Consider the following 26,948-nt stretch of genomic DNA (forward strand, 5'->3'; position numbering starts at 1 on the left):
TCTTGAAACATAAGAACAAAAATAGCCGCATAAATACAACCTTAGACAGACCGAAATACGTTTCCACCGAATTTGGCAGCTATCTCAACCATACATTAAGCAGAGAAATGTCTAAAAACCAAGTTATCGTCTCATTTAAAACCTCGAATAAACTTTCATCAGTATTAAAAGATAAGAAAACAAACCGTGACGATCAAACAGAAAATTCAGGTGTATACAAACTGAATTGTGACAGTTGTCCTAGCTTTTATATTGGTCAGACTTCACGCCCATTTAAAACACGTTTTAAAGAACATCTCCCGAAACCATCTATTAACCAACCTAACTCCGCATTTGCTGAACATTTAATTAATAATAACCATGAATATACAGATTTTAACACCAATCTAGAAGTTCTACGATCCCATAAAGGAAGAGGAAGATTATTAGATACTATTGAGGAATACGAAATTTACAAGGCCGGCAAAAAACACCCCCAACACATCCTAAATGATAAATCCTCATTTGAATCAAATATAATTTATGAGACAGCTTTAAACATCGACGAAATATTATCAACAGCTGATAACTCGAGGGGGAAGGTGGGGAGAGGAAGACACGGCGTCAGTCTAGACCTACACCCTGTACCCGCCACCGTGCTGTAAATTAGTTGTGTGGCCATGCATTTTATCGTTTTTTGTTTGTGTACGTGTTATGTGTTACGTGTTACGTGTGTTTCAAGACTCATGACGACCTCCTAGGAGCGATTTTTACGTTCAGCTTGACAATGATGCCATAGACATCGAAACCGGTCGCACTAATGACGACTTAAGGATTACTTGGACAGAATCAAGGTAACTTAACCTCTTGTATACAATTCATGAAGTAATCCGGAAGGCAATACACAAAATGATAGCTTTTTTATCTTGTCGAATATATATAGGCCTATAGGGAATAAGTAAAGAAATAAGGTTTGACAATTATATAGGGATATTTATGCAAAGATCAGGATTTTTGGAATTGGTGGCCAAAAAATGATCCCCATATGTTATTCTTATGAGAAAAAACGCCTAAATTGGGTATCTTTGTCCTATAACCACTACTAGCAAGCAATAGAAATATGTAAACCCCTGGACCTCAAAATGAATAAATCCAAAACCAAACTTTAAATGTTAATTTTGCCACCACAAACAACCTGAACTATCAACCGAAGAAGCATTGATAACAACAGCAACTCATGCAACTATCCTGGGCATAATCATTGATCAACACCTGGACCTGACCTCGAATAACCATCTGGAAAAACTTGGGAAAAAATTATCATCATCACTTTTTGCCATACAAAAAATACGCTCCATAACAGATAAAAATACTTCTAAAAGCCTACTACGCACTCTTCGAATCTCACTTGCGCTTGGGAATAGTAGCCTGGGGGACAGCGGCGGATTGCTACATCTATATAATCCAAATTCTTCAAAAAATGGCATTAAGAATCATTGAGAACCTACAACCACAAGAGCATTGTAAAACCATACTTCGTTAAAAACAAAATCCTTACCGTTCCAAACATATACATCCTTGAAGTTGTAAACCTAATAAAACTAAACCCCGCAAAAGCTTAGGGAAAATAGCCACAAATATAACTTAAGAAACACAAAAACAAACTTCGATATGCAACAACACAGATTGTCAAAACCAGCAAAATACCCCAAATAATCCAATCTCAGATGGGACGAGCACATCGACAGCCTCTGCCAGAAATTAAGCAGGGGTGCCCATCCCCCCCTAGACTCATGACGCACCCCCCCAATTGAGCAACAGCCCCCCCCCCCACCATAAATGATGTACACAACAAATGAGAAACATTATTCCCCCGCCCAGCACATTTGTAAAACTATAAAAGAAGTTTTATAATTTTTTTTAGATATTTAAAATTCAAACCCAGTTAATCTATATAAATAAAGTTATAGTTTAGTCTGTACACTGCTCAGAATTATACATATTTTGGGTTATTTATGTTCTATACATTGAAGAAGTTGAAACATGTCTTATCTCAATTTATGTCCGTCTGTCACGGCCCAGAAGGCCTTTTATGCAGTCTACTCTAAAGAAAACTAAAGTACCGATTACGATTCTAATGGTTTAATTGAATCCACAGGATTGGCGAGAGAGTCCTTATAGCCATTAAAATATGGCCTCACTATTTTGGAAATAAAATAACGGACGATCAAAAACACAATTTTGTGTGATTTTTCTAGTTTATTTTCTCCATGTTTACTACATACGTCATTAATTAATGAAATACTAATAATTTGTTAAGAGAACACGTCATATATGATATTACGAACAACAGCCGTTTTGATAAAGATTCCTTTTCCTAGCTGAACTGATATGTTTACATGAATGTTGTTTACGAATACTGTGTAGGCCCTAACCATTTCCGATCACGTTTGTAACCATTTCCGATCACGTTTGTAAGCAAATCCAAAACCAAGTGATATTAATAACCGTGTGGCTTTGGCTTACACAACGGGTTTCATTTATCACGGGTACTAATATGTAACTGTAAATTAAATTAAATAACTAGCCATCATCCAGGTCGGGAACCGGAGATTCTGTGTGTATCAAGTTGTACTTGAATTTTGATTACAGGGAAAAGACCGTGATTTAGTGTTGTACAGGACTGGAAAATTTATCTTTCTATATAAATAAAATTAGAGTTTTATAAGTCACCTCAATTTAAGGAATTCTTTATTGCCAGAATATCCATATAGCGTTCGTAAACTCTGCTTAACGAATTGTCAGCGTCTTTCTCGATATAACGATGCCCTCTCCCTCCCTTTAGAAACATCACAAGCTCCTTTGATGAAAATTAAATGGAAACAACGCTTGCGCCAATAATCGTCTGCTCCGTTTTATGTCTGCTGTGCGCTATGTTACAACAGATTTGAGATACAACAGCTGGGGAATGAATGATGACGATATAATCATAGATAAATCATAATGCTTAGTTAACTGTGATTGAGTGAAATATTAGTAACCATGGTAACTTAAGTAAGGTTGTGATTGGCCGATGAGTAGGCCTAAATATGGCGACTTGTTGAATTTGTGTATGAATTGAAGAGAAACCAATTAAAGAACAGAAGAACAAAGAAAAAGAATTACGAGATTGTTCTCGTTACATTCTTTTTTAAGAGTGTTTTAATTATCTCTAAATATAATTTTACACTTTATTATTACTTATCTATCAATTCCTATGCTGTGATACAGCACCTATCGGTAGCCTATCTGTCTATCACGAGCAGTACCTTATAACACTTTCTAAAGGTCCTTTAATATTTACGTTATTTATAGCAACGCAATGTTTGGCTAGTGATTAGTTGAGTTTGAGTTAGCTAAAATGTTAAACGTTGCCGTTTGTACAACTGAACCAAGATAAATGATTTGAAATTTACAATAATAATGTTATTGCACAATAATAATGATTATGCAATAGGCTATTGAATTTCGTTTATAAAAAAGCAAATCGTGACGTTAATGGCTGTTTGCTGTTTACAGCGTTTTAATGAGTTTGTCATCTGTTTTTATTGGATTAACCGTATTTTTCATTACCCCCCCCCCTCTCCCTATTAACTCAGGTAATCGAGTATCTACACAATATTGTTAAGTATTGTAGCCTATGCTACTTGATTGTACGTATTTTAACGAGCTTTATGTCAACAAAGCGTTCTGTGCTAAGTCGCGGTGTAGCTGGACGTGTCTGTACCACGCGTTATCTTTTATCTATCACAGCAGTTGAGCCATCCCGTGCGCTCCCTCTAGATCTCACGTCTTGCTAATCTTAAATAATAACTTTCTACACGAATTCTAAACTATCCTAAAATCCTATTTTAACTAATTTAATTCAATAATATAACTATTGTCATTAATTAATCCACTTTCTATCTGGTGACTGTGTAATATATTTTTGATTGTAGTCACGTTGAACACTGTTGCAATTAGCTTTAGCCACCCCCCCCCATTTGAATTTTTTGAGCCCCCCCCAAGAATTTCAATGACGCAGTCTGCGTCACAGTCCCCCCTTGTGGGCACCCCTGAATTAAGCAGCAGTATATATGCTTTAAGACGCGTTAAAGCCATTAGCACATATGATGCAGTAAAAACCGCCTATTTTGCTTTACTGGACAGCCACATTAAATATGGAATAGCTCTTTGGGGCGCCACTGCCGGGAAAAACCTGCAACGTGTGTTAGTTATGCAGAAAGAGGCTGTTCGTGTTATGGCGGACTTAGAATGGAGGGCGAGTTGCAGACAAGCTTTTGTAGACCTAAAGATATTAACACTAATAAATACTTACATACTTGAAGTTGTCACCATGGCCTGCAAATCAAGATTACCACGGAATGAGAATGTCCACCAGCACTTCACCCGGCATGCCTGTAATTTTAATCTGCCTACACACCACAGTAGAAGATATGAGGGTAAGCCTTCTTACATCGGAGCCAAATTTTTCAACCATCTGCCAGCTGAAATCAAGAGTTCCAGTCCTGAGAAGCTGAAGACAGTACTCCGGGATTGGCTGCACCACCATCCTTTCTACGGCGTTGGAGAGTTCTTGGACTGGCAAGCTCTGTAGATCAATTATTCTAAAAGACACTCTCGAAAGAAGTTTCTGTAATATATTTGACGCAAATTTCAATCTTAACGATTTGTAAATAAAGATCTCTCTCTCTCTCTCTCTCTCTCTAAAATGGGGTCGAAAATTTCCCAGAACATATAAAACAAATCAAATCTCCAAAACTTTTTTTTTTAAACACTCAAAGAATATTTAGTCCAAAAACCATTCTACAAATTAGATGAGTTCATTGAAGAGCACACTGCTTACCACAAAGATAGGCACCAAAATGAACCCACTTTGCACCATACACACACACATACACATCTAACACTACAATGACAACAAAGAAAAAAGAAGATGACGATTCCCTAGTGTCTACGACTACGGTGAAGAGGACCAAGGTAAAAGGTAAAGAGGTATCAGCAAGTTTGGTTGGTTTGGTTAGGTTATGACATTTTAATTTTATAATTTAAACATTATAAAATTGAATTTGAGCCATTTATAGTTTTATTTTATGAACAGAACTATTTTTTCGATTAAACCTTCATTCGATTTTTCATTATCAGCAACAGCAAGTCTGGTTAGTTTGGTTAGGTTATGACGGTTTAATTTCATAATTAAAAATATATCAAATTGAATTTGAGACATTTATAATTTTATTTAATGAACAGAACTATTTGTTTGATTAGTATACCTTCATTATAGTCAATCAAAAGATTCCAAATGACACTGTTGGCAAAATTAGTCCTGAAATAAAAATCATGCCGCCGTGCAGCATCCCACCAACCAATCTAATGGCCAACAGGCCATTAGGCCAACCTAACAACACGAAACACCGAAAACAAACCAGCAAAAACAGTGGCACGTTTTTCTCTAATGTTAAACCAGAGAGTAGTAACTCCAGTTATAATCTATTTATATGAAATGTACAGTTAGTTTCGTTCCGATTTTAACTCTGCTGTCCCGGCATGGCACGGTGGTGGGGGGTTTTGGTCCTCCACTAGGGAAGGTTTCGTCTTCGTCTCGTACTCGTCGTACCGTAGATTAAGCAAGCAGGGAGTATACTCCAAGGGAGTATGCTTAATCTATGGTCGTACTCATTCCTCGAGCAAGACTCCTCTCCTCCTGCCACCGTCTGCCTCTTATGTCATTATTTTCGATTCCGAATTCCGTCCGAGTCAATGTCAACGACCAACGTCAAAAGTCAAGTCAACCTAAAAGTGAGCGTGAGAGAGCATGTGGGTCTAGATAAATTGTTCAATTAACTCTAAGAACATAATTTTCTATTAACTGAGATTATTGATCTCAAATTAATAATTTGAAATGGTTGGTCAGCGAAAGAAAAAGGTAAGTTTTTGCGTAAAATACAAACGTGGTAGCCTAAATCTAGCTCACTGTGTTTTTAGGTTAAGCCTAGACTATTGATAAATTCATTATCAACAACTATTATTTATACTAATGATTTTTTAGCTATATGTTTTTAATATGTGCCACCTATATGTATGAACTTTTAATTTTAAGATAATTTTAAAGATTTAGTCTCCGTTTCATTCCTTTACGTTTTTGACGATTTTATTTTCAATGTTTTGATAGGTTAAGTAACAAACAATTCTCGTCCACAAGCTAGGCATAATCCTATGAGATGAAAGGTTCTAAAAATTTAGGCTTTCTGGTGTAGTTAGTTGACCCTAAAAATATTTTAGCCTATATTGTAGGCCTAGAATGATTTTATATACAAATACCCCCGCCGCAGCAAACCTGCAGACTAAGCGAATTTCCATTTGACTGATTGGATTTACACTGAAATGTCTACTTAAAAATATAACATTTATTCCCGATTTAAATAGAATTAGTTTAACAAGTACTTAGGTTTGCTGCATCAGGGAGGGTAAAACAGTTTTTGGTATTTATTGTGACGAACGTGACCATGGGAACCTAGATATAGAATTATATATCACTAGAAACTAGATTTTTAGCTGAAAATAACGGTGCAAAAATTTTTCCGCGCTCTCAAATATTAACGGAGTTACGGCTGTTTTAAGTTTTATTTACCAGTAGGCCTAGGCTACTTTGTTTGTTTGACCTAACCTATTTATAAGCCTATGAAATGTTCTCTCCAGATACTTGATATATTACGTTAATTATAAGTAATGATTAAAGTAGAAGACTAACTTTTTACCTGGGAAATAACAGTGCAAAAATGTCTCCTAGGCCACGAATATTAACTAAGGTAACTTAAGATAATTTGACATTTTGATTTCCTTTATCTACCTTCTGCCTTCTATTCTAGTCTGCTAGCTTACTAATTCAACTCCTTGACTCTTGACTCCTTGCCGCAATACGGAATTCGGGAATTACGGACTAGACTAACTGTTTGTAGAACTGTACTGAACCGAACTGAAATGAAAATGAAAATGAAAATACGAAATTGAAGAGAAGAGAATACAAATAAGTCAATCAAAACATTTAAGGTATGCTACAAACATCTAAGAAACAACACGGCACTGAATAATTTATTTCAGAATGATTTTATTTAGGCATGTGTGGAAGGCAAGTCGGGCTTATGCGGATTCGTGACTGTATTAAGTGTTTTGAAGTTAGGTTAGATTAGGAAGGTAAAGTGTAGGTTATAGTGAACCGAGCTGATAATTTATATTACACACAGGCAGTAGTTGTGCCATTAAAATACTAAATGTAAATTAAAATAGCTACATGGTTAAAGTAACAATGTTGGCCTATTTTGTGGAGTAGATTGGATTACTGGAACTGGATTTTCTCAAATCCATCATTCTGCCGCCACTAACCAACCATTTCACTATTCATTTGAGTAGTTGCGTACGTACAACAGTTGTACTTTGTACAACTTAGTTATCTTGTTTCCCGACCGAACTATCATTATGCTGAAATTAATAAGTTTGCGGTAATTATCTTATTGATTGTTCGGGTGAGTCTAATATTTACTTAAAATCACTTACAATTTACATAAATTTGATAGTTATATAAAGTTTCTGGTGAGGAAATATCGTCAATTAAAATAGACTAGTCAGTAGACTTACAAAGGTAAATAAAACTTAAAACTGCCGTAACTCCGTTAATATTTGAGAGCGCGGAAAAATTTTTGCACCATTATTTTCAGCTAAAAATCTAGTTTCTTGTTATAAAATCTATATAGGTTCCCATGGTCACGTTCGTCGCAATAATTACCCAGTTTTTTTTTGTAAAATGTAAGAAATAAAAACATTTTCCAAATTTGATCAAAATATGTTCATAAACAAGCAAACTACAACAGTTTACACATTCTCCATAAGAATAACATGGGAATTTTAAATTTACAATTTTTTGGAATTTTCTCTGTAACCATTAGGCGCATAATAACGCTTCAATATACTAAATCATTTGTTTTTTTAAGCTCTACAAAATGGTTTGGAAATAAATTGCTAAATTTTATGTTTTTTGGGTAAAAAATGGGAAAAACCTATTTTTACCCCCATAAAACCCACTGTAAACACCCGCTTCCACAGTCCGATCATGCTGGATCGCGAACTTGTTTGAATAAATGTAGGTTTACACGTTTGTACCAAATTTCATCAAAATCGGATCATTTTTGCTCGATTTATCGTGCTGCCGGACACACACACTTATATATATATATAGGCCTAAATACTTATATATAGCCTATATATATATAAATATATATGAATTTGAACGGATGGTGTTTTTGGTCTCTAGGGACCTCAAAACAAACAAAAAATCGGTCCCGCGTCCAGGTCTTACCATGAGTACTACGGTAATAGCTTATTCCCTATATGGGAAATTCGCTAAAACAAAGTAGCCTAAGTTAACTTAGTCGTAGCTGCCTAAGTTATGTGCCTGAGATAAGTTTAGTGTTTTGATTAGCCTATCATTAAATGTAATTTCATTTAAGTTATTTAGGCTATATAAACGGTAATTCATCACCAAAATACACCAAGTTTCAATATTTGATGGCAGTAGAAAACAATAATGATCCAAATAATCACTTAGTTTTATTTCTTAGAGAATGCGGACAGGGTAGTAATGTAGGCTACAGAGTAAACTTGCAGGGAAGTTAAGTTACATGACCAGTCTGTGGTTATGTTAAGTGATTGTGACCAAGGGTATTATAAACTATACCGGTAGTTATTGACAGTTTTCTAACAAGAAGGTCTCCCTCCACCGTAAGCGTTGTAGCATTGACTACTATACACAAAAGTCAATGGTTGTATCTAGTATATGATGGCAAGGGGGGCGGTGTTGGCCTTTGCCCTAGACACCACCTTAACTCAACGTTCTGTACCCACGGGCACTTCTGCTTCCACGTGCACAGAAGGCCTTTGAACTATTCCTGGATAACAGCTATTTGTTTAATAGGTTCACTGTTTATCTTTCTTGGACCAGGTTGGATACTAGTTTCTTTCAATAGTTGCAGTTGCGAACTGTGCATTGTGAAAGTGTTTCGGTGTCTGTTTGTTTGACTTTTGACTTGAGCTGCTTGAAAAGTCAAGTGTTATTATTATTATAAAAATGAAAGTGCTGAAGCTGAAGTGATTTGTTATTAAGTATTGACAAGTTCACTTAACCTTTTTTTTCAGATTCCTCAAGAATGAGTGATTGTTAATAAAGGCCTAGGTTAGGTTGAGTTGTGTGTGAATTTGATAGATTACAGTTTTGGTAGGTCTAGGTTTATTTTATAGGAGTGAGGTGTATAGCCTAATGTTGTAGCTTGCTTGTCTACATATTTTAATGACATTTGAAAAAATTGTTTTTTTCATACTAAGCTACCTATCAACACACCTTATTATTAAAAACTAGCATAACTATAATAATAGGTGTACCTTTTATTACATGGAAAGATAAATTGATAAGTTTATTTGATTTTTAATAAGATTTTAAAGAGTGACGATAAATTAATAATTTAATTACCTTAATTGATGCCTGAGTAATCAATCAATTGTTAAAATACTTTTCAAGAAAACAAACACTTTGGTGTAAAAAATTATCTCTAAGTTAACATAAAACATCTTTAACATATTCAGAAATCTATTTCCTATTTTTATTTTTCTCTTTCTCTAGGTTACAATGTCCAAGTTGAATTTATTATTTAAATCCCATCACGTACTTCAAATTGGTACAACTGTTAACTATAAACATATCTTAATTCAAGGAAGCTAATACACATCAGAAGTAACAGTTACCTCGGAAAGTGCTCCAAGAGCTTTCTGCGCATGCACAAGCTGAGGTGCCCGTGGGTACAGATGTTGAGTCACCATCTAAGTGTATCTTTGAATGTTTCGTCAATGCCTTAGGCCTAAGTTACTATGTGGATAATGATCACTGCTATAACTTATCAACAATTTATTAAGTTATATCTAAGTTAACAATAAAACATGTAGGAACTCAACTAACTTGTCATGACACCCTAGGCCGAACTCGATCTCGCCACCTCCCCCTACCAAGTGGGGCAATTCGTCTGGTGGTTACACAAATTAGGCTATCATGCCTGTGATCAAAATACCGTAGGTTCTTTTTCATGATTATTAAGTTTACTTGCTTAGGGCTTTTGTGAAATAATGTAGAGAAATAATGCTACTAATCTTCTAGGTAGGTCCTACTATCTTTATTCTTACCTTCTTCTTCTTCTTCTTCTTACCTATCTGGCTCTGCTGGTCTTGGTCAAGGAGGAGGTAGGCCTAATTAAGATAATATTGAGGCTGTAAAGTAGTTTTATCTTGAAAATGTGTAGTACATATGTTTCTTTCTTTTTTCTTTCAAGTACCAGTCCGGAGAAGGGACACAATACTACTCCAGAGCTCAAGCCTTAAAAAAACTTCAGCTGACACTAAAAGATTTTCGCAGACTGTGTATCCTAAAAGGAATTTACCCTAGAGAACCTCGTATTCGGAAACGAGCACAACAAGGCCGAGCAGGAATCCAGACTCTTTATCACAAGAAAGATATCCAGTTTCTAATGCATGAACCTATAATATGGAAGCTACGAGATATGAAGGTGAGAATAAAATAAAAAAAAAATAACTTGCATTGAAAAACTTGACAAAAGTTTTAAATCCTCAATCAATACAAATTTAAGTGATGTTGAAGGTTTTGTTGATGATCCTGGAGAAGTTGGTGAAATTGATGTAAAAATAATCATTCAGATCCTTAGCTATGGTGAGGCAATCCATTCTTAGCTTTTGCTAAATTTTCAAACTGCTTTTTTCACTCATAACTTATTTGTTTAGTAATTTACCTCCCTATATGATTATATTGTCGAAATCCTCATAACATTTAGAACAAAGTGGCTATTAAATTATTTATAGGCCTAGGCCTATAAGTATAGCAGTTTTAAAATAATGATTGTTATGTGGCACTTTTGATTGTTTCAAACAGTTTTGCTTATCAAAAAACCTCAAGTAATTAATAGATGAGTGAACGAAGTGAACGAATCTATGTATCGTGTATAGCGGAGTTGGAGGAAAGTTGTCCGCTTGTGTGTGTGTGTTTGCGTGTGTGTGTTCGCACCAAAGCTCAAGAACCGTCGCACTTATAGCGTTCAAATTTTGCACAAATAATTAGTGACACCAGTGGGAAGACACCATTAAAATTCTAGACGATTCCACTTAGTAGTAATTATAAAATACTTAAAAAACATTTTTAAATTTGTCCCATTAGAATAACATTAGGAGCTACCTTCTTCTTCTTCTTATTTGTTTACGTTTTGCGACCAACAATTTTGTTGCCTACTTAAGACAGAGAGAACGACTTTTACTCTAAGCTCTTTCATTTATGGAGTAAACAGTTTGGCGTTTATGAATATATATAATTATAATTTCACAGTTTTCAGAACAATGTTATTTAAGTTAATTAAATTTCGCAACTTTCTGAACAATAAATTGAACTTAACAATATTAGTCGGCAGTTATATACCGTTTATGTTCAGCATAAAAATTCACCTTTAAATTAAAAATATATATGTATATATTTAAAACAAAGCAGCTTTTTACATTTAATTCAATTTAATAATGGCATTGGATATTAAATATTCAAAGATGTTAGTATATTTTTTTATATTAAAGTGCTATGCGAAGGGTGGGGACAGGACCACGACGTAGAGAGTGGTAAAGGAAGCGGAAAGGTGAGCAGTGCGGAGTGTGGAAACCCTTTGTGACTGTTAAATTAATATATCTGTAATACTTAAATGCTATGGAAAGAGAGGGAAACAGGTATACGATGAAGGAAGTAGTCAAAGCGAGCGCTCCGGAGTGTGGGAAGCCTTTGTGACAGTTAGAATAATGTATCTGAAATTCTAAAAATGCTATGGGAAGGGAGAGAAACAGGTCCACGATGTAGGAAGTAGTAAAGGAAGTAGTCAAGGCGAGCAGTCCAGAGTGTGGTAACCATTTGTGACAGTTAGATTAATGTATCTGCAATTCTTAAATGCTATGGCAAGGGAGGGAAACAAGTCCACGACGTAGGAAGGGGTGAAGGAAGTAGTCAAGGCGAGCAGTCCGGAATGTGGGAACCCTTTGTGTCAGGTAAATTAATGTATCTGCAATAATAAAATGCTATAGGGAGGGAGGGAAACAGGTCCATGACGTAGAAAGCGGTAAAGGAAGTACTAAAGGCAAGCAGTCCGGAGTGTGGTAACCATTTGTGACAGTTAGACTAATGTATCTGCAATTCTTAAATGCTATGGCAAGGGAGGGAAACAAGTCCACGATGTAGAAAGCGGTAAAGGAAGTAGTCAAGGCGAGCAGTCCGGAGTTTGGGAACCCTTTGTGACAGTTAGATTAATGTATCTGCAATTTTAAAATGCTGTAGGAAGGGAGGGAAACATGTCCACGACGTAGGAAGTGGTGAAGGAAGTAATCAAGGTGAGCATTCCGGTGTGTGGGAACCCTTTGTGACAGTTAGATTAATGTACCTGCAATACTAAAATGCTATAGGAAGGGAGGGAAACAGGTCCACGACGTAGGAAGTGGTGATGGAAGTAGTCGAGGCGAGCATTCTGGAGTGTAGAAACCCTTTGTGACAGTTAGGTTAGTGTAAATACAATTCTAAAATAAATGCTATGGGAAGAGAAGGAAACAGGTCCACTACGTTGGAAGTGGTGAAGGAGTAGTCAAGGCGAGCAGTCGGAAGTGAGGTAACCCTTTGTGATAGTTATAATAATGTACAGTATCTACGATTCTAAAAATGCTATTGGAAAGGACGGAAACAGGTCCACGACGTAGGAAGTGGTGAAGGAAGTAGTCAAGGTGAGCAGTGCGGAGTGCGGGAACCGTTGGTGGCAGTTAGATTAATGCATCTGCAATACCAAAAGGCTAGGGGAAGGGAGGAAAACAAGTTCACGTCGTAGGAAGTGGGGAAGGATATGGTAAAGGCGAGTAGTTCTGAGTGTGGGATCAGTTTGGTGGTACTTAGATTAATGTATATTCAATACTAAAATGCTGAGGGAAGGGAGGGAAACAAGTCCACGACGTAGGTAGTGGCGGTGAAAGTGGTAAAGGCAAGCAGTGCGGAGTGTGGGAACCGTTTATGGCATTTAGATTCATTAGTTTGATAAAAATATATTTGATTTTTAATCATTTTTACCTGATATAATTGCGCTATCGTTGTTATAAATCATCATTGTAAGCCATACGATATTTTTTAGGAGATTCCTTACACTGTGCTTTGACAATTAGGTTATGTTAGATTAGTTCAGTTTGGCTTAGTTTTGTTGTTAGGTTATATACATCGATGGTTTTGTTTATGATAGGCCTCATAACAAATATGGAAATAGGCTTCATTTAATCAAAAGACGTTTTGTACAGGAACGATAGATTTACCTCCTATCGACAACTGTTGGAAATCCATTACGTATATTACCAATGACTTTGGTTAATTAACCCCTTAACCGCCACGCACGAGATATGCCGGGCTATACTAGTTTTCAGAGCAACCGCCACGTACGAGTTATCTCGTGTTGACGTAATCAGCTGTTGTGTTTTATTTTTAACAGCTCACTTCCCGCCTTATCTCTGATATACGTACGTAAACAAGTTGTTGACAGTGCTGCTTGACTAGTGCTGCAATCTGGTGGATTTTAGTGGTATTATAGGTCAGTAATGGTCCCGATCAGTTCCGTTCGTAGTTTCAGTAAAACTTGTGCTTGCGGAAGCTTACGTAATGCTTACGTACATTATGCGTGTCATTATAATTGTGTTTTTTGGTGGTTATTTACTTGGTAGTGTTGAATGAGTAGTAAATATTAGTCGTAATGGCTGGTGACATGCTTGAGGATGACGATTTATTAGAGTTGTAGACTTTATTGTAGGCCTAATTTTTATTATAGGCCTAACTCAAGAAACCCCCGAACCCCACCCCCCCCCCACAATCACAAATTTTAGTAGGGTATTGTTAAAGCTTAATGTTTTTGAAGATGTCTACAAACAATATTGATAACTATTTTCTTTAGAAAAACAACTGGTACAGTTTATTAAATCACAAGTAAAAATCGTCAAAAACGGCAAAAATAAGTGGCAATGGCGGATTTTGACTAGGCTACTTAGACGGCGGTTAAGGGGTTAATGGACGAGAAGTTAAGATTGTTGTTGACTGAGATTTGGTTGATTTGCCCATACAAATAACATTGTGTTCACCAGTGACACCGGTAAGTAGGCTAGGTGTGGGTGGACTCTTTCATTATTGCGCTCAAGTTCACTCATCCCGTTACGCGCAGAATAAGCGTACTACTAGTATATAACAAATTATACAGTCACTAAAAATCATGAAATAATTTATTTTTGTAAAAAAATACAACCGACTTCAAACGCTCTAAAAAGAATGAAATAATTTCAATAAAGTAAACTTTTGTATTGGCCAAGCTCTCCTATTTCAAGTCGGCGCGGCTCCAACTGCAAATATGATTGAAATAAAATATTGTGTGTGTATTTTGAAAATCAATAAATTGTAGCTGGATACGTACAAGATTTTACCTGACCCGACAATATACATGGGGTTACGTACAATATTTTTCATTATCCTTTTCACTCATCTTCTAACAGTTACATTCTTTTACAAACAAAAGCTAGATTAGGAAAATTCTTTAAAGCATAACTGATATGCACATTCCAAAACTACTGGCTATAAGTGGTTCATAAACATCTGTTCTTATTTATTATTGTTTATATGATGATATAGTTACATAATAGAATTGTGATTAAATAAAGAAAAATTGAGTTACTACATTTAAATGTTACATTATTAAAATATCGAACAAATGGCGACGAGAATAATGGAAGAAATAGAAAATATAGCAGTAGATGTAAACAAAGTCAAGAAATTGACATTATTGCGAAGAACAGTCAAGTTCCAGCTTGAAAATGTAAAGAAGTATGTGGATATAGGAACATTTTCCATCAATGAGATCAAAACTAGACTTGACTTGTTAGCTGAGATTAAATCAAAGTATGACCTAATTCAAGACAAGATCGAATTCTACACAGAAGAAGAAAATTTAGAACAAGAGTTGACTTACAGAGAAAGTATTGAATACATGATGATTTATACGAAAACAAGATTAATGGATGTCCAAATGATTCATACCCTAGTATACAGCATAACTCTATTCCTAATCAAAGTTATTGTTTCAATGCAAATCTACATACTGATACACCGATTCCAGCCCTTCCTACTTCAAATTTGAGCTTTCCCCCTTATGATGAAAGAGAAAACATTTCTAATTTTGCCAGAAGACTGGAGGTCTTTATGACTTTGAAAGGTATCAATGATTCTAAATTGAAGACTTTTACACTTTTACATGCATTGACACCTCTTCTACATCAAAAACTATACGACCTATATACACCAGACAATCCTATGAATAAAGAGTATGAAGAGCTTGTAACCTTACTTGACAACTTCCTCGATCCTCCACACATTTATAAGTCGAATACAAGAAGATGCAGAATCAATTTCAAACTTTGCTACAGAACTAAAAAGGGTCAATCCATATCAAGTCATCCAGGGCATGACACCCATGTTCTCAGATTCTAATGATTTTTTTTTCATGTGTTCCTTTAGCTATTCTAATTATGAATACCAAATTTCATTTTGATATCTTGAATACTTTTTTAGTTATGAATTTTCAAAAATTGCTTAAAATAAGCGTTTTCCCGTTTCCGCCGATTATTGGGAGTACGAAATTGTTTTGGTAAAAAAATCATTACTCAGTCAGTATTTATCATATCACAATGGGACTTTCACTAAAATGTTCAGAAAATCTTGTAGAATTAAGGAAAAATATGTTTATGGGGGTGGTCATTTTATGTTCCATCCAGTAATCCATCCAACTTTAATTTTGGTCTACTCTTTAGCAAAAAACACGAAATTTTGAAAGATTGATGAAAATTATAGGCACTATGTAAACCAAAGGTATTTTATCATATTTATATTCCTAAGGACATATACTAACAGGTTATTAAAGAAAAACACTGGGATTTTCACTGCCTTTTAGTTTGTACCTCAATAAACAGAAAAATATAATTTTCATAAAAAAGGCAGAGTGCGGACAGTTAAACCTGTACTAAGAATCAATAGCTACTTCAGAAAGTGTTATTACAAAAATTATCAAGACCCATTTATAATAAAGTAGAGTTATAATTTTGAAAGGCAATAAAACTGAAGTTTAAAAGCACTGACCCAAGTTGGTAGGCCTACAATGTCAAGCTTAGTACAAAAAAGACGCTTGAAAAAATATGTACAGTATTAAGAAAATATGAAAACTTCTTACCACTAATCCTTAATGAATAGGTACAATTTTTGGAGATACTCAATCTGCTTTTTACATGAAGCACTTAATTTTGTACTTGGTTTTTTGTCAACATGTTTTGGCACTGTTTTTCAATTAAATCCATTTCTTTTTTCGGGAAATAATACATTTAGTCAGGTTGGGTAGCAGGAAAATATTTCAGTTCTGGCAGAGAGGCTGCAATTTTAGGTGGTTATAATACAAGTTTCTTAATCTAAAACCGCCCAGACCTTATTATTATTTTAAATTAATTATTTTAAATATGAAGGTGGTGTTGTGACCCATCATTTTAAACTACTTTTTTATGCTGAATTCAATGCCGCAATCCGTTTTTCATTGTCATATTTGGTTTTGGAAATATTGACATTTTAAATCAAAATAATTGTAATATTTTATCAAGAAAGCTTGATAACAAAAAACTTATAAAATAATTTATCACATTTCAAAATGGCGGATCCAAGATGGCGGCTGAAAAAAATACATCCGTCATAACCGAGTGAAAATAGGTCAACAATGAATGGTGGTGTCCACTTATCTTTATCTAGCACTATTTTGAGATTATGACCTTAGTTTGTAAATGCACAATGTTATAATGGACTAAAAATTAATTTATAAAAAGTTCTCATTATTTAGAATGGATCAACATTTTTTTTAAACAAATTGCAGCATCGTATTCAGCGTAAAAGTCTTGTTTGGAACGGTGGGTCACAACCCTACCTTTACATTTGAAATAATAACTTTGTATCCAATATGGCGGATCCAAGATGGCGGCCAAAAATTTAAACCCAGTCAAAGTGAAGCACTTGCTACTCTACAATGATCTGACGTGGTTGGGAGTTGATATCTTAAGAAATGTATAAAAAAGTAGAGGGGGGGGGGAACTCATTTAAAACTCACCCTGTATAAAACAATTCATAATTATTTTCCTCATAATTTTTTTAGTTTTGAACAGCCGCCATTTTGAAATGACTTGATGAAACTTGACCATTTTCAACCCAGGCTGAGATAATGTATTCAAGCACTTGTGTGCCAAATTTCATGAAAATCTATTAAGGCATTCGGTCGTTATAGCCAATTCATGGGGACCCAGCATCCTCTTACGGCCGCCATTTTAAAGACGTCATTTCGGACGACCGAGGTCCTTAAAAATTGGGGTCTGGGCGGTTTTAGGTTCAGAAACTTGTATACTATAACCACCTAAAATTGCAGCCTCTCTGCCAGAACTGAAATATTTTCCTGCCACCCAACCTGACTTAAATGTATTATTTCCCGAAAAAAGAAATGGATTTAATTGAAAAACAGTGCCAAAACATGTTGACAAAAAACCAAGTACAAAATTAAGTACTTCATGTAAAAAGCAGATTGAGTATCTCCAAAAATTGTATTCATTAAGGATTCGGTAAGAAGTTTTCATATTTTCTTAATACGTACATATTTTTTCAAGCCTCTTTTTTGTACTAAGCTTGACATTGTAGGCCTACCAATTTGGGTCAGTGCTTTTAAACTTCAGTTTTATTGCCTTTCAAAATTATAATTCTACTTTATTATAAATGGGTCTTGATAATTTTTGTAATAACACTTTCTGAAGTAGCTATTGATTCTTAGTACAGGTTTAACTGTCCGCACTCTATCTTTTATATTAAAATTATATTTTTCTGTTTAATGAGTTATAAATTAAAAAGCAGTGAAAATCCCAGTGTTTTTCTTTAATAACCTGTTAGTATATGTCCTTAGGAATATAAATATGATAAAATACCTTTGGTTTACATAGTGCCTATAATTTTCACAATTTTTTCAAAATTTTGTGTTTTTTTGCTAAAGAGTAGACCAAAATTAAAGTTGGATGGATTACTGGATGGAACATAAAATGACCACCCCCATAAACATATTTTTCCTTAATTCTACAAGATTTTCTGAACATTTTAGTGAAAGTCCCATTGTGATATGATAAATACTGACTGAGTAATGATTTTTTTACCAAAACAATTTCGTACTCCCAATAATCGGCGGAAACTGGAAAACGCTTATTTTTAGCAATTTTTGAAAATTCATAACTAAAAAAGTATTCTAGATATCAAAATGAAATTTGGTATTCATAATTAGAATAGCAAAAGGAACACATGACAAAAAAATCATTAGAATCTGAGAACATGGGTGTCATTTTCTTGTTTTGCTGGATGATTTGAAATGGATTGACCCAAAAGGCTATCAACAAACTGCAAATTTAATTGTGAAGCTTGTGGAAAGTCTGTATTAGACATGCTATTACGACTACACCTCATACGTGGACTTAATGGCAAGGACATAAAAACTCAGCTGCTACAAAAATGTGACCACAAACAATTCGTAGAAATCCTTAATACAGCTACTACGATGGAACTTTCAAAACAGGAAAGTACTATGATATGTCATAAGAGTGGAAACTTAAACATAAATCAAGTAAAGTCTAATCGACAAATTTACGGATCCAGACCAAAATTAAACATCCAAGGATCTTAAATACAAATAGTAAATTTTGTGTAACAGATTTTGAGTCGCTGAAAGGGAAATGCAACCGATGTGGGAATGTAAACCATAGATTGAATGTTTGTCCAATGATTGATGAAACCTGTAACACCTGTGGAAAGATCGGACATATTTCAAGAGTATGCCTTAGTAAATCTAAAATCAGTAAAAGACAAGTTCATTACACTGAAAATAATGCAGCTAAAGCAGTACTTTCTCACAGACTAGAAAATGGTACAGAAAAACCGATTGCATTTGCTTCACGCACTCTGACAAAAAGTAAAGTAAAATACAGCCAGATTGATAAAGAAGCAGCAGCTATTTATTTCGGTCTGAAGAAATTCTTCCCATACATTTATGGACGCAAGTTTGTATTGATAACTGATCATAAGCCTCTTGTGTCCATATTCGATCCTCAAAAGACACTACCTACTATGGCAGCGACTAGAATCTTCAACTACGCCCATTTCCTTTCAGGGTTTGACTATAAAGTTGAATTTAGAGGAACAGAAAAACACGGAAACACAGATTTTTTGTCAAGATTTCCAGATGAAAAGTCGCTACCAAACTCAATGGATGATTATTCTGTTTTTCAAATCAACCAGTTGGAAACACTACCAGTAACAAAAAAACAGATTGCAGATGAATCACAGAAGGAAGAACACCTTAAAACTATCATTCGATATTGGGTAGAAGGAAAAAGTCTTGAGAGTCTTGGATACAATGATTATGAGTTTACATTACAAGATGGATGCTTATTCAAAGGTAATAGAGTTGTTGTTCCACAAAATTTAAAATCAAAAGTACGTACAGAACTACATTTTGGACACTTGGGAACAGTTAAAATGAAGGCTTTAGCAAGAAGCTACTGCTATTGGCAAGGCATCGATCATGATATTGAACATCTGGCTAAGACATGTAGACAATGTTGTCTGAAACAAAATAAACAACCTCAAACGACTCCTCACCCATGGCAAACCCCTGATGGTCCGCGGCAAAGAATACATATTGATTTTGCTGGGCCTTGTTTTGGAAATAATAATTTTTTTATTGTGGTTGATGCTTACACAAAATGGCAGGGGTGCCCAAGGGGGGGCTGTGACGCAGACTGCGTCATTGAAATTCTTGGGGGGGGGGGGCTCAAAAAATTCAAATGGGGGGGGGGGGGTGAATAAAGTTAGTTGCAACAGTGTTCAACGTGACGACAATCAAAAATATATTACGAAGTCGCCAGATAGAAAGTCGATTAATGACAATAGTTATATTATTGAATTCAATTAGTTAAAATAGGATTTTAGGATTCGAGTATGAAATTATTATTTAAGATTTAGCAAGATGTGAGATTAAGAGGGAGGGCACGGGATGGCTCAACTATACGATTATCGAAATAATGTGCCTTGAGGAGCGGCTGTACGGTGAGCGAGTTTGAGTAGAAAAATTATATTTCACAAACTTGTGGAAACGTAACTCAGGAGGTTAGAAATTTCTAATAAACGGTGTTAAAATAATCACTTAAGCATGTTTTCAGTGTATGTTTTAAATATTTTGTATCTTATTCCGATGAATTAATATTTGTAGTTATATTTGTAAAAACACGAATTTGCAGAATTTTAATTCAGATTAGTGTTTTTACAAATATAACTTCACATATTAATTCATCGGAATAAGATACAAAATATTTAAAACATGCACTGAAAGCTTGCTTGACTGACAATTTAAACATAGTTTATTAGAAATCTCTAACCTTCTGTGTTACCGTTTCCACAAGTTTGTGAAATAGAATGTTTGTTGCTAAACTCGGTCGCCACACGGCCGCTCCGCAAGGCACATTCTTTCGATAATCATTTTATACTGTGATAGATAATATATAACGCGTGGTACAGACACGTCCAGCTACACCGCGACTTAGCACAGAACGCTTTGTTGACATAAAGCTCGTTAAAATACAATCAAGTAGCATAGGCTACAATACTTTACACTATTGTGTAGATACTCAATTACCTGAGTTAATAGGGAGGGTGGGTAATGAAAAATAGGGTTAATCCAATATAGTATAAAAACACATGACAAACCCATTAAAACGTTGTAAACAGCCATTAACGTCACGATTTGCATTTTTATAAACAAAATTCAATATTGCACAATCATTATTATTGTGCAATAACAATTTTATTGTAAATTTCAAATCATTTATCTTGGTTCAGTTGTACAAACGGCAACGTTTAAAATTATAGCTAACTCAAACTCAATTAATAACCGGCCAAACACTGCATTGCTTTAAATAACGTTAATATTAAAGGAACCTTTAAAAGTATTATAAGGTACTGCTCATGATAGACAGATAGGCTACCGGTAGGTGCTGTACACAGCATAGGAATTGATAGATAAGTAATAAAAAAGTGTAAAATTATATTTAGAGATAATTAAAACACTCTTAAAAAAGAATGTAACGAGAACAATCTTTATTGGGTTTATCTTCAATTCATACACAAATTCAACAAGTCGCCATATTTAGGCCGACTCATTGGCCAATCACAGCCTTACTAAAGTTACCATGGTTACTTATCACTCAATCACAGTTTACTAAGCATTTATATCGTCATCAATAGTTCAAAGGTTTCAATCGAAAACACTGAGAAAAATTTTACAAGCACCTTGGTTTGTCACAAATAAAGTAATTCATTTGGAGATATAGCCTCTGGATCGTTATTGAACATAATTAAATCTAAGGCTTACCTTACGATCCAATTTAATATATAGTGGAGACCTAGGTTTCTACGTCGAAACGTTATCGTCAGTCCTTTGTCTCATAGGTTAGCTAAACATTTTGTTTGCCATCTCTTGCTTGAGATATTGTCGATTTGGTGTAATTTGTACATACATTGGTCACATTTAAATATTTACAAAGACATATATAGAAACAACACAGATACATGGCCATGATCTTCGTCTTCATCAAACCTAACCTCCGAAATTGGGATGTGATGACTTTCGCTTCTAGCAGCATGGTCTTATCACTCCATAGAGTTATGTATTTTGCAAACAGGTGTTTGATAATACTGTATTGTATTATTTATTTTTAATTTCAATTAATGTATCAAACATGATGTTAGCGGCGAAGTTTCTTTGGTCATTTAGTATGAGGGATGGGTCTGTTTTGGTAGCGTTATATATATGAAAATGTTCTATTGTATTTAACTTGTTGCTTTTGGGGGCTTTATGTAAGATCTCTAAGTTGGCATCTATTGAGGTGTAGGAATGGTTTTCTGAAATAAGATGTTCGGAATAGGTTGATGAGCTGGCTGAATTCTTTCTGGGGAGATGTTCTTTGAAACGCTGGCGGAAACTTCTGCCCGTTTGCCCGATATAAAATTTGGGGCAAGAGCCACAAGTTAATTTGTAGACCCCCGTACCTTCGTAGTTGTCTACAGTTGTCATTTGCTTTTTATTTAGCAAGCTCCCGAGGTTGTTAGTCGATCTGTAGGCAACTTTGAGTCCCTGTTCTTCTAAGATTTTATGGAATGAATTGTTTATTTTTCCGTGGTAGGTAGTAGTCACAAATTCCTTGTTAGCTTTGGGCTCTTGTTTTCTTTGGTTTCGTTTTTGTTTCATTAAAATCTTTGAGATAAGGGTTGGGTGATAACCATTGTTAACCGCTATTTGTTTAATGATGTTCATCTCTTTATTATAGTCGCATCTCTTTATTATAGTACATCATAGTCGCATTCCAAGGCAATAAAAGACAACTCGATGTCCTTCTGAAATACATGAACAACGTCCATCCAAAACTAAAGTTCACCCTAGAAATAGAATCTAAAAAATCCCTCAACTACCTAGACCTAACCATTACCAGAACAAAAAACAACTTCAGCTTTAATATTTATAGAAAACCAACAGCCACAGACCACGTAATACATGCCCATTCAAACCATCCAACCCAACACAAACTCGCAGCATTCCATAGTATGATTTATAGGCTTACAAATGTCCCACTTAATGAAGAGAACTATAATAAAGAGATGAACATCATTAAACAAATAGCGGTTAACAATGGTTATCACCCAACCCTTATCTCAAAGATTTTAATGAAACAAAAACGAAACCAAAGAAAACAAGAGCCCAAAGCTAACAAGGAATTTGTGACTACTACCTACCACGGAAAAATAAACAATTCATTCCATAAAATCTTAGAAGAACAGGGACTCAAAGTTGCCTACAGATCGACTAACAACCTCGGGAGCTTGCTAAATAAAAAGCAAATGACAACTGTAGACAACTACGAAGGTACGGGGGTCTACAAATTAACTTGTGGCTCTTGCCCCAAATTTTATATCGGGCAAACGGGCAGAAGTTTCCGCCAGCGTTTCAAAGAACATCTCCCCAGAAAGAATTCAGCCAGCTCATCAACCTATTCCGAACATCTTATTTCAGAAAACCATTCCTACACCTCAATAGATGCCAACTTAGAGATCTTACATAAAGCCCCCAAAAGCAACAAGTTAAATACAATAGAACATTTTCATATATATAACGCTACCAAAACAGACCCATCCCTCATACTAAATGACCAAAGAAACTTCGCCGCTAACATCATGTTTGATACATTAATTGAAATTAAAAATAAATAATACAATACAGTATTATCAAACACCTGTTTGCAAAATACATAACTCTATGGAGTGATAAGACCATGCTGCTAGAAGCGAAAGTCATCACATCCCAATTTCGGAGGTTAGGTTTGATGAAGACGAAGATCATGGCCATGTATCTGTGTTGTTTCTATATATGTCTTTGTAAATATTTAAATGTGACCAATGTATGTACAAATTACACCAAATCGACAATATCTCAAGCAAGAGATGGCAAACAAAATGTTTAGCTAACCTATGAGACAAAGGACTGACGATAACGTTTCGACGTAGAAACCTAGGTCTCCACTATATATTAAATTGGATCGTAAGGTAAGCCTTAGATTTAATTAAATAAAGTAATTCATCAAGATACAAAATTACCCTATGTTAAAGAAGAAATAAAGAAACGAAGTGAAAAATACCAAAGAAAATTAGAAACCCATCCAAATTTCCTGGCAGTTAACCTCCTCGACAATAGTGAAGCTACATATAGGCTCAAAAGAGTTAATCCAATAGACCTTCCAAATCGTTTTTAGTTGAACTTTTTAAAAGTTTTTGTATGTTAGTGCACTTGATGGAGTGTAACTAACCCATGTTAAAATGGTTATTAAATTTACTTATTATTCTAGTATAGAATAGGTTGTAAATAAATACTTGTTAAAAAAAAAAAAAAAATCATTCCCCAGCTGTTGTATCTGAAATTTGTTGTAACATAGCACCTTTGTTTTATTGTCTGTGATAGCGCACAGCAGACAGTGAAGTGTAAAACGGAGCAGACTATTGTTGGCGCAAGCGTCGTTTCATTTTCATCAAAGGAGCTGTGATGTTTCCAAAGGGAGGGAGAGGGGATCGTTATATCAAGAGAAAGACGCTGACAATTCGTTAAGCAGAGGTTACAAACGCTATATAGATATTCTGGCATTAAAAATTCCTTAAATTGAGGTGACTTATAAAACTCTAATTTTATTTATATAGAAAAGATAAGTTTTCCAGTCCTGTACAAAACTGATTCACGTTCTTTTCCCGGCAACCAAAACTCAAGTACAACTTGATACACACAGAATCTCCGGTTCCCGACCTGGATGATGGCTAGTTATTTAATTTAATTTACAGTTACATATTAGTAACCCGTGATAAATCAAACCTGTTGTATAAGCCAAAGCCACACGGTTATTAATCTCACTTGGTTTTGGATTTGCTTACAAACGTGATCTGAAATGGTTACAAACGTGATTGGAAGTGGTTAGAGCCTACACAGTATTCATAAACAACATTTATGTAAACATATCAGTGACAGCTAGAAAAAGGAATCTTTATAAAAACAGCTGTTCGTAATTTCATATAATGACGTGTTCTCTTAACAGATTATTAGTATTTCATAAATGACGTATGTAGTAAACATGGAGAAAAAAAAACTAGAAAAATCACACAAAATTGGGGTTTTGATCGTCCGTTATTTTATTTCCAAAATAGTGAGGCCATATTTTAATGGCTATAAGGACACTCTCGCCAATCTTGTGAATACAATTAAACCATTAGAATCATAATCGGTACTCTAGTTTTCTTTAGAGTAGGCTGCGTAAAATGCCTTCTGGGCCGTGACAGACAGACATAAATTGAGATAAGACATGTTTCAACTTCTTCAATGTATAAAACGTAAAAATAACCCAAAATATGTATAGTTCTGAGCAATGTACAGACAAAACTATAACTTTATTTATATAGATTAACTGGGTTTGAATTTTTAATATCTAAGAAAAATGTATAAAACTTCTTTTAGTTTTACAAATCGTACTGGGTGGGGGAATAATGTTTCTCATTTGTTGTGTACCTCATTTATGGTGGGGGGGGGGCTGTTGCTCAATTGGGGGGGGGGGTGCGTCATGAGTCTAGGGGGGGATGGGCACTAGGGTGGGCTGAAAAAAATCAATTTTTTTTTCTAAGTTCTAATAGTGCGGAAAAGTTGCGAATCATACAGACAACAAAAAAGAAAAAAAAATTATCAAAATCGGTTAACATTTTCCGGTCGCGCATAGGCCCTAAAGTTTGAAAAAAAATTGAAAAATTTTATTTTTTCAAAAAAATTTCTAATTTTTAAAATTAACGTTTTTGTATTGTAATAGTTTGTTACGTCTTGTGATTGAGCCTAAAAACAATGTGTTTTAGTTTGGTTTAGATCAGTTGATATCTTCCGGTCGCGCATTAGTTCCAAAACTTATCAAAATATTGAAAATTCCTCTTTTTTATGACTAGGCTTATGACAATATGGGTAATAAAAGTTATACGCAAATGATACTTTTTGACTTGTTCTGTATTTAAAAGGAAGTGTCAAAGTTACAGACTGGTATTTAACAATAGAAATAGACAATAGAACAATAGAATATAACAATAGAATATAGAATAAAGCACACTGAATAAATAGTCTATCTCAATTGAATCCTTCCGTCCAGTGGATTATTTTCTATGTTGTAGCCGACGGTACTTTGAAGTCCGATTTGCTGGCGAAGTTAGGCATTGACGATCTAGACAGCAGAGTGGTTCTTATAAATCCGTCTCGGGATTCAGCTCCACAGACTTTTCCAGAGGCTTCCGTGACGAGCTTCACGCAACGTTCAACAGCCTGTGTATGAACTGGGAATTGTGCGAAAGGAATGTTCCAGTCAGGAATTGATTCATTCTCCATCTGTGATCTGATCTCATCATCACTTATATTTCTTAACAATGGGGGCGAGGATAGGTCACATTCCATCCAGTTAATAATTTCTGTGTATTCTTGTGCGCTGAAATTTATTTTTGGTGGAGTAAATTTTCTTATCCTCTTCCTTCTGGCGTCCCTCTGCCTTGCTTTTAGAATTCTCCGAAGTCCAAGCTCTCGTACGTGTTTCCTGTTATCTTGAGTCATTGATAATAGGAGATGTTCTGGGTGGGCGAAAAACCCGTTCCTTTCAATTACAGGGTCTATGACATCAATCAAGGGTTTTGGCAAATACCTTGTTGATTGTATTGCCTGGTAAACAAGTTTTGGACCGTCTGTGAAGTTTTTACTAGTTTTTATGGCAAACCATAGTGGCATGTACGATTTCAGTATAAACAAAACTAGATCTTGAAGTTCAGCGGAAGGGTTTTCCTCACTTACATACAATCTGAGAGTTCGATTGGCTTTTGTCAACCACCTTGAATGTGATAAGTGCCCAGGATCCCGTTCAGCCAAATCTTCTTTACAGGTTCCTGATACTATCGCTTTTGAAATATCAAGTAGGTATTGCTGATCTTTGCTGAGCACGTTTTTGTCTATCTGTGGAATCTGACAATCAATTCTCTGGAAGTTAACCACCGGCAGTTTTTGGCAGGAAACTAACTTTTCACCAATTGGCCCTTTGGAAGTACTAGGCCCCGTTGTCTTGCC

General features: G+C 35.1%; 1 protein-coding gene across 1 annotated transcript in view; it reads left to right on the forward strand.

Moving 5' to 3' along the window:
* The first annotated feature begins 5,791 nt into the window (after nt 1-5,791).
* Nucleotides 5,792-26,948, forward strand: part of LOC128986282 (pescadillo homolog) — an 85,089-nt gene continuing 63,932 nt past the window's right edge. The window contains exons 1-2 of the mRNA XM_054406557.1: nt 5,792-5,944; nt 10,389-10,622. Coding sequence (XP_054262532.1) covers nt 5,921-5,944; nt 10,389-10,622 — 258 coding nt within the window. The 5' untranslated portion in view covers nt 5,792-5,920. The remainder of the gene's footprint in view (nt 5,945-10,388; nt 10,623-26,948) is intronic.

This window comes from Macrosteles quadrilineatus, unplaced genomic scaffold, assembly GCF_028750875.1.
Source record: "Macrosteles quadrilineatus isolate MER2022 unplaced genomic scaffold, UCM_ALF_1.0 Scaffold_2__2_contigs__length_208266976, whole genome shotgun sequence".
Lineage (NCBI taxonomy): Eukaryota > Metazoa > Arthropoda > Insecta > Hemiptera > Cicadellidae > Macrosteles > Macrosteles quadrilineatus.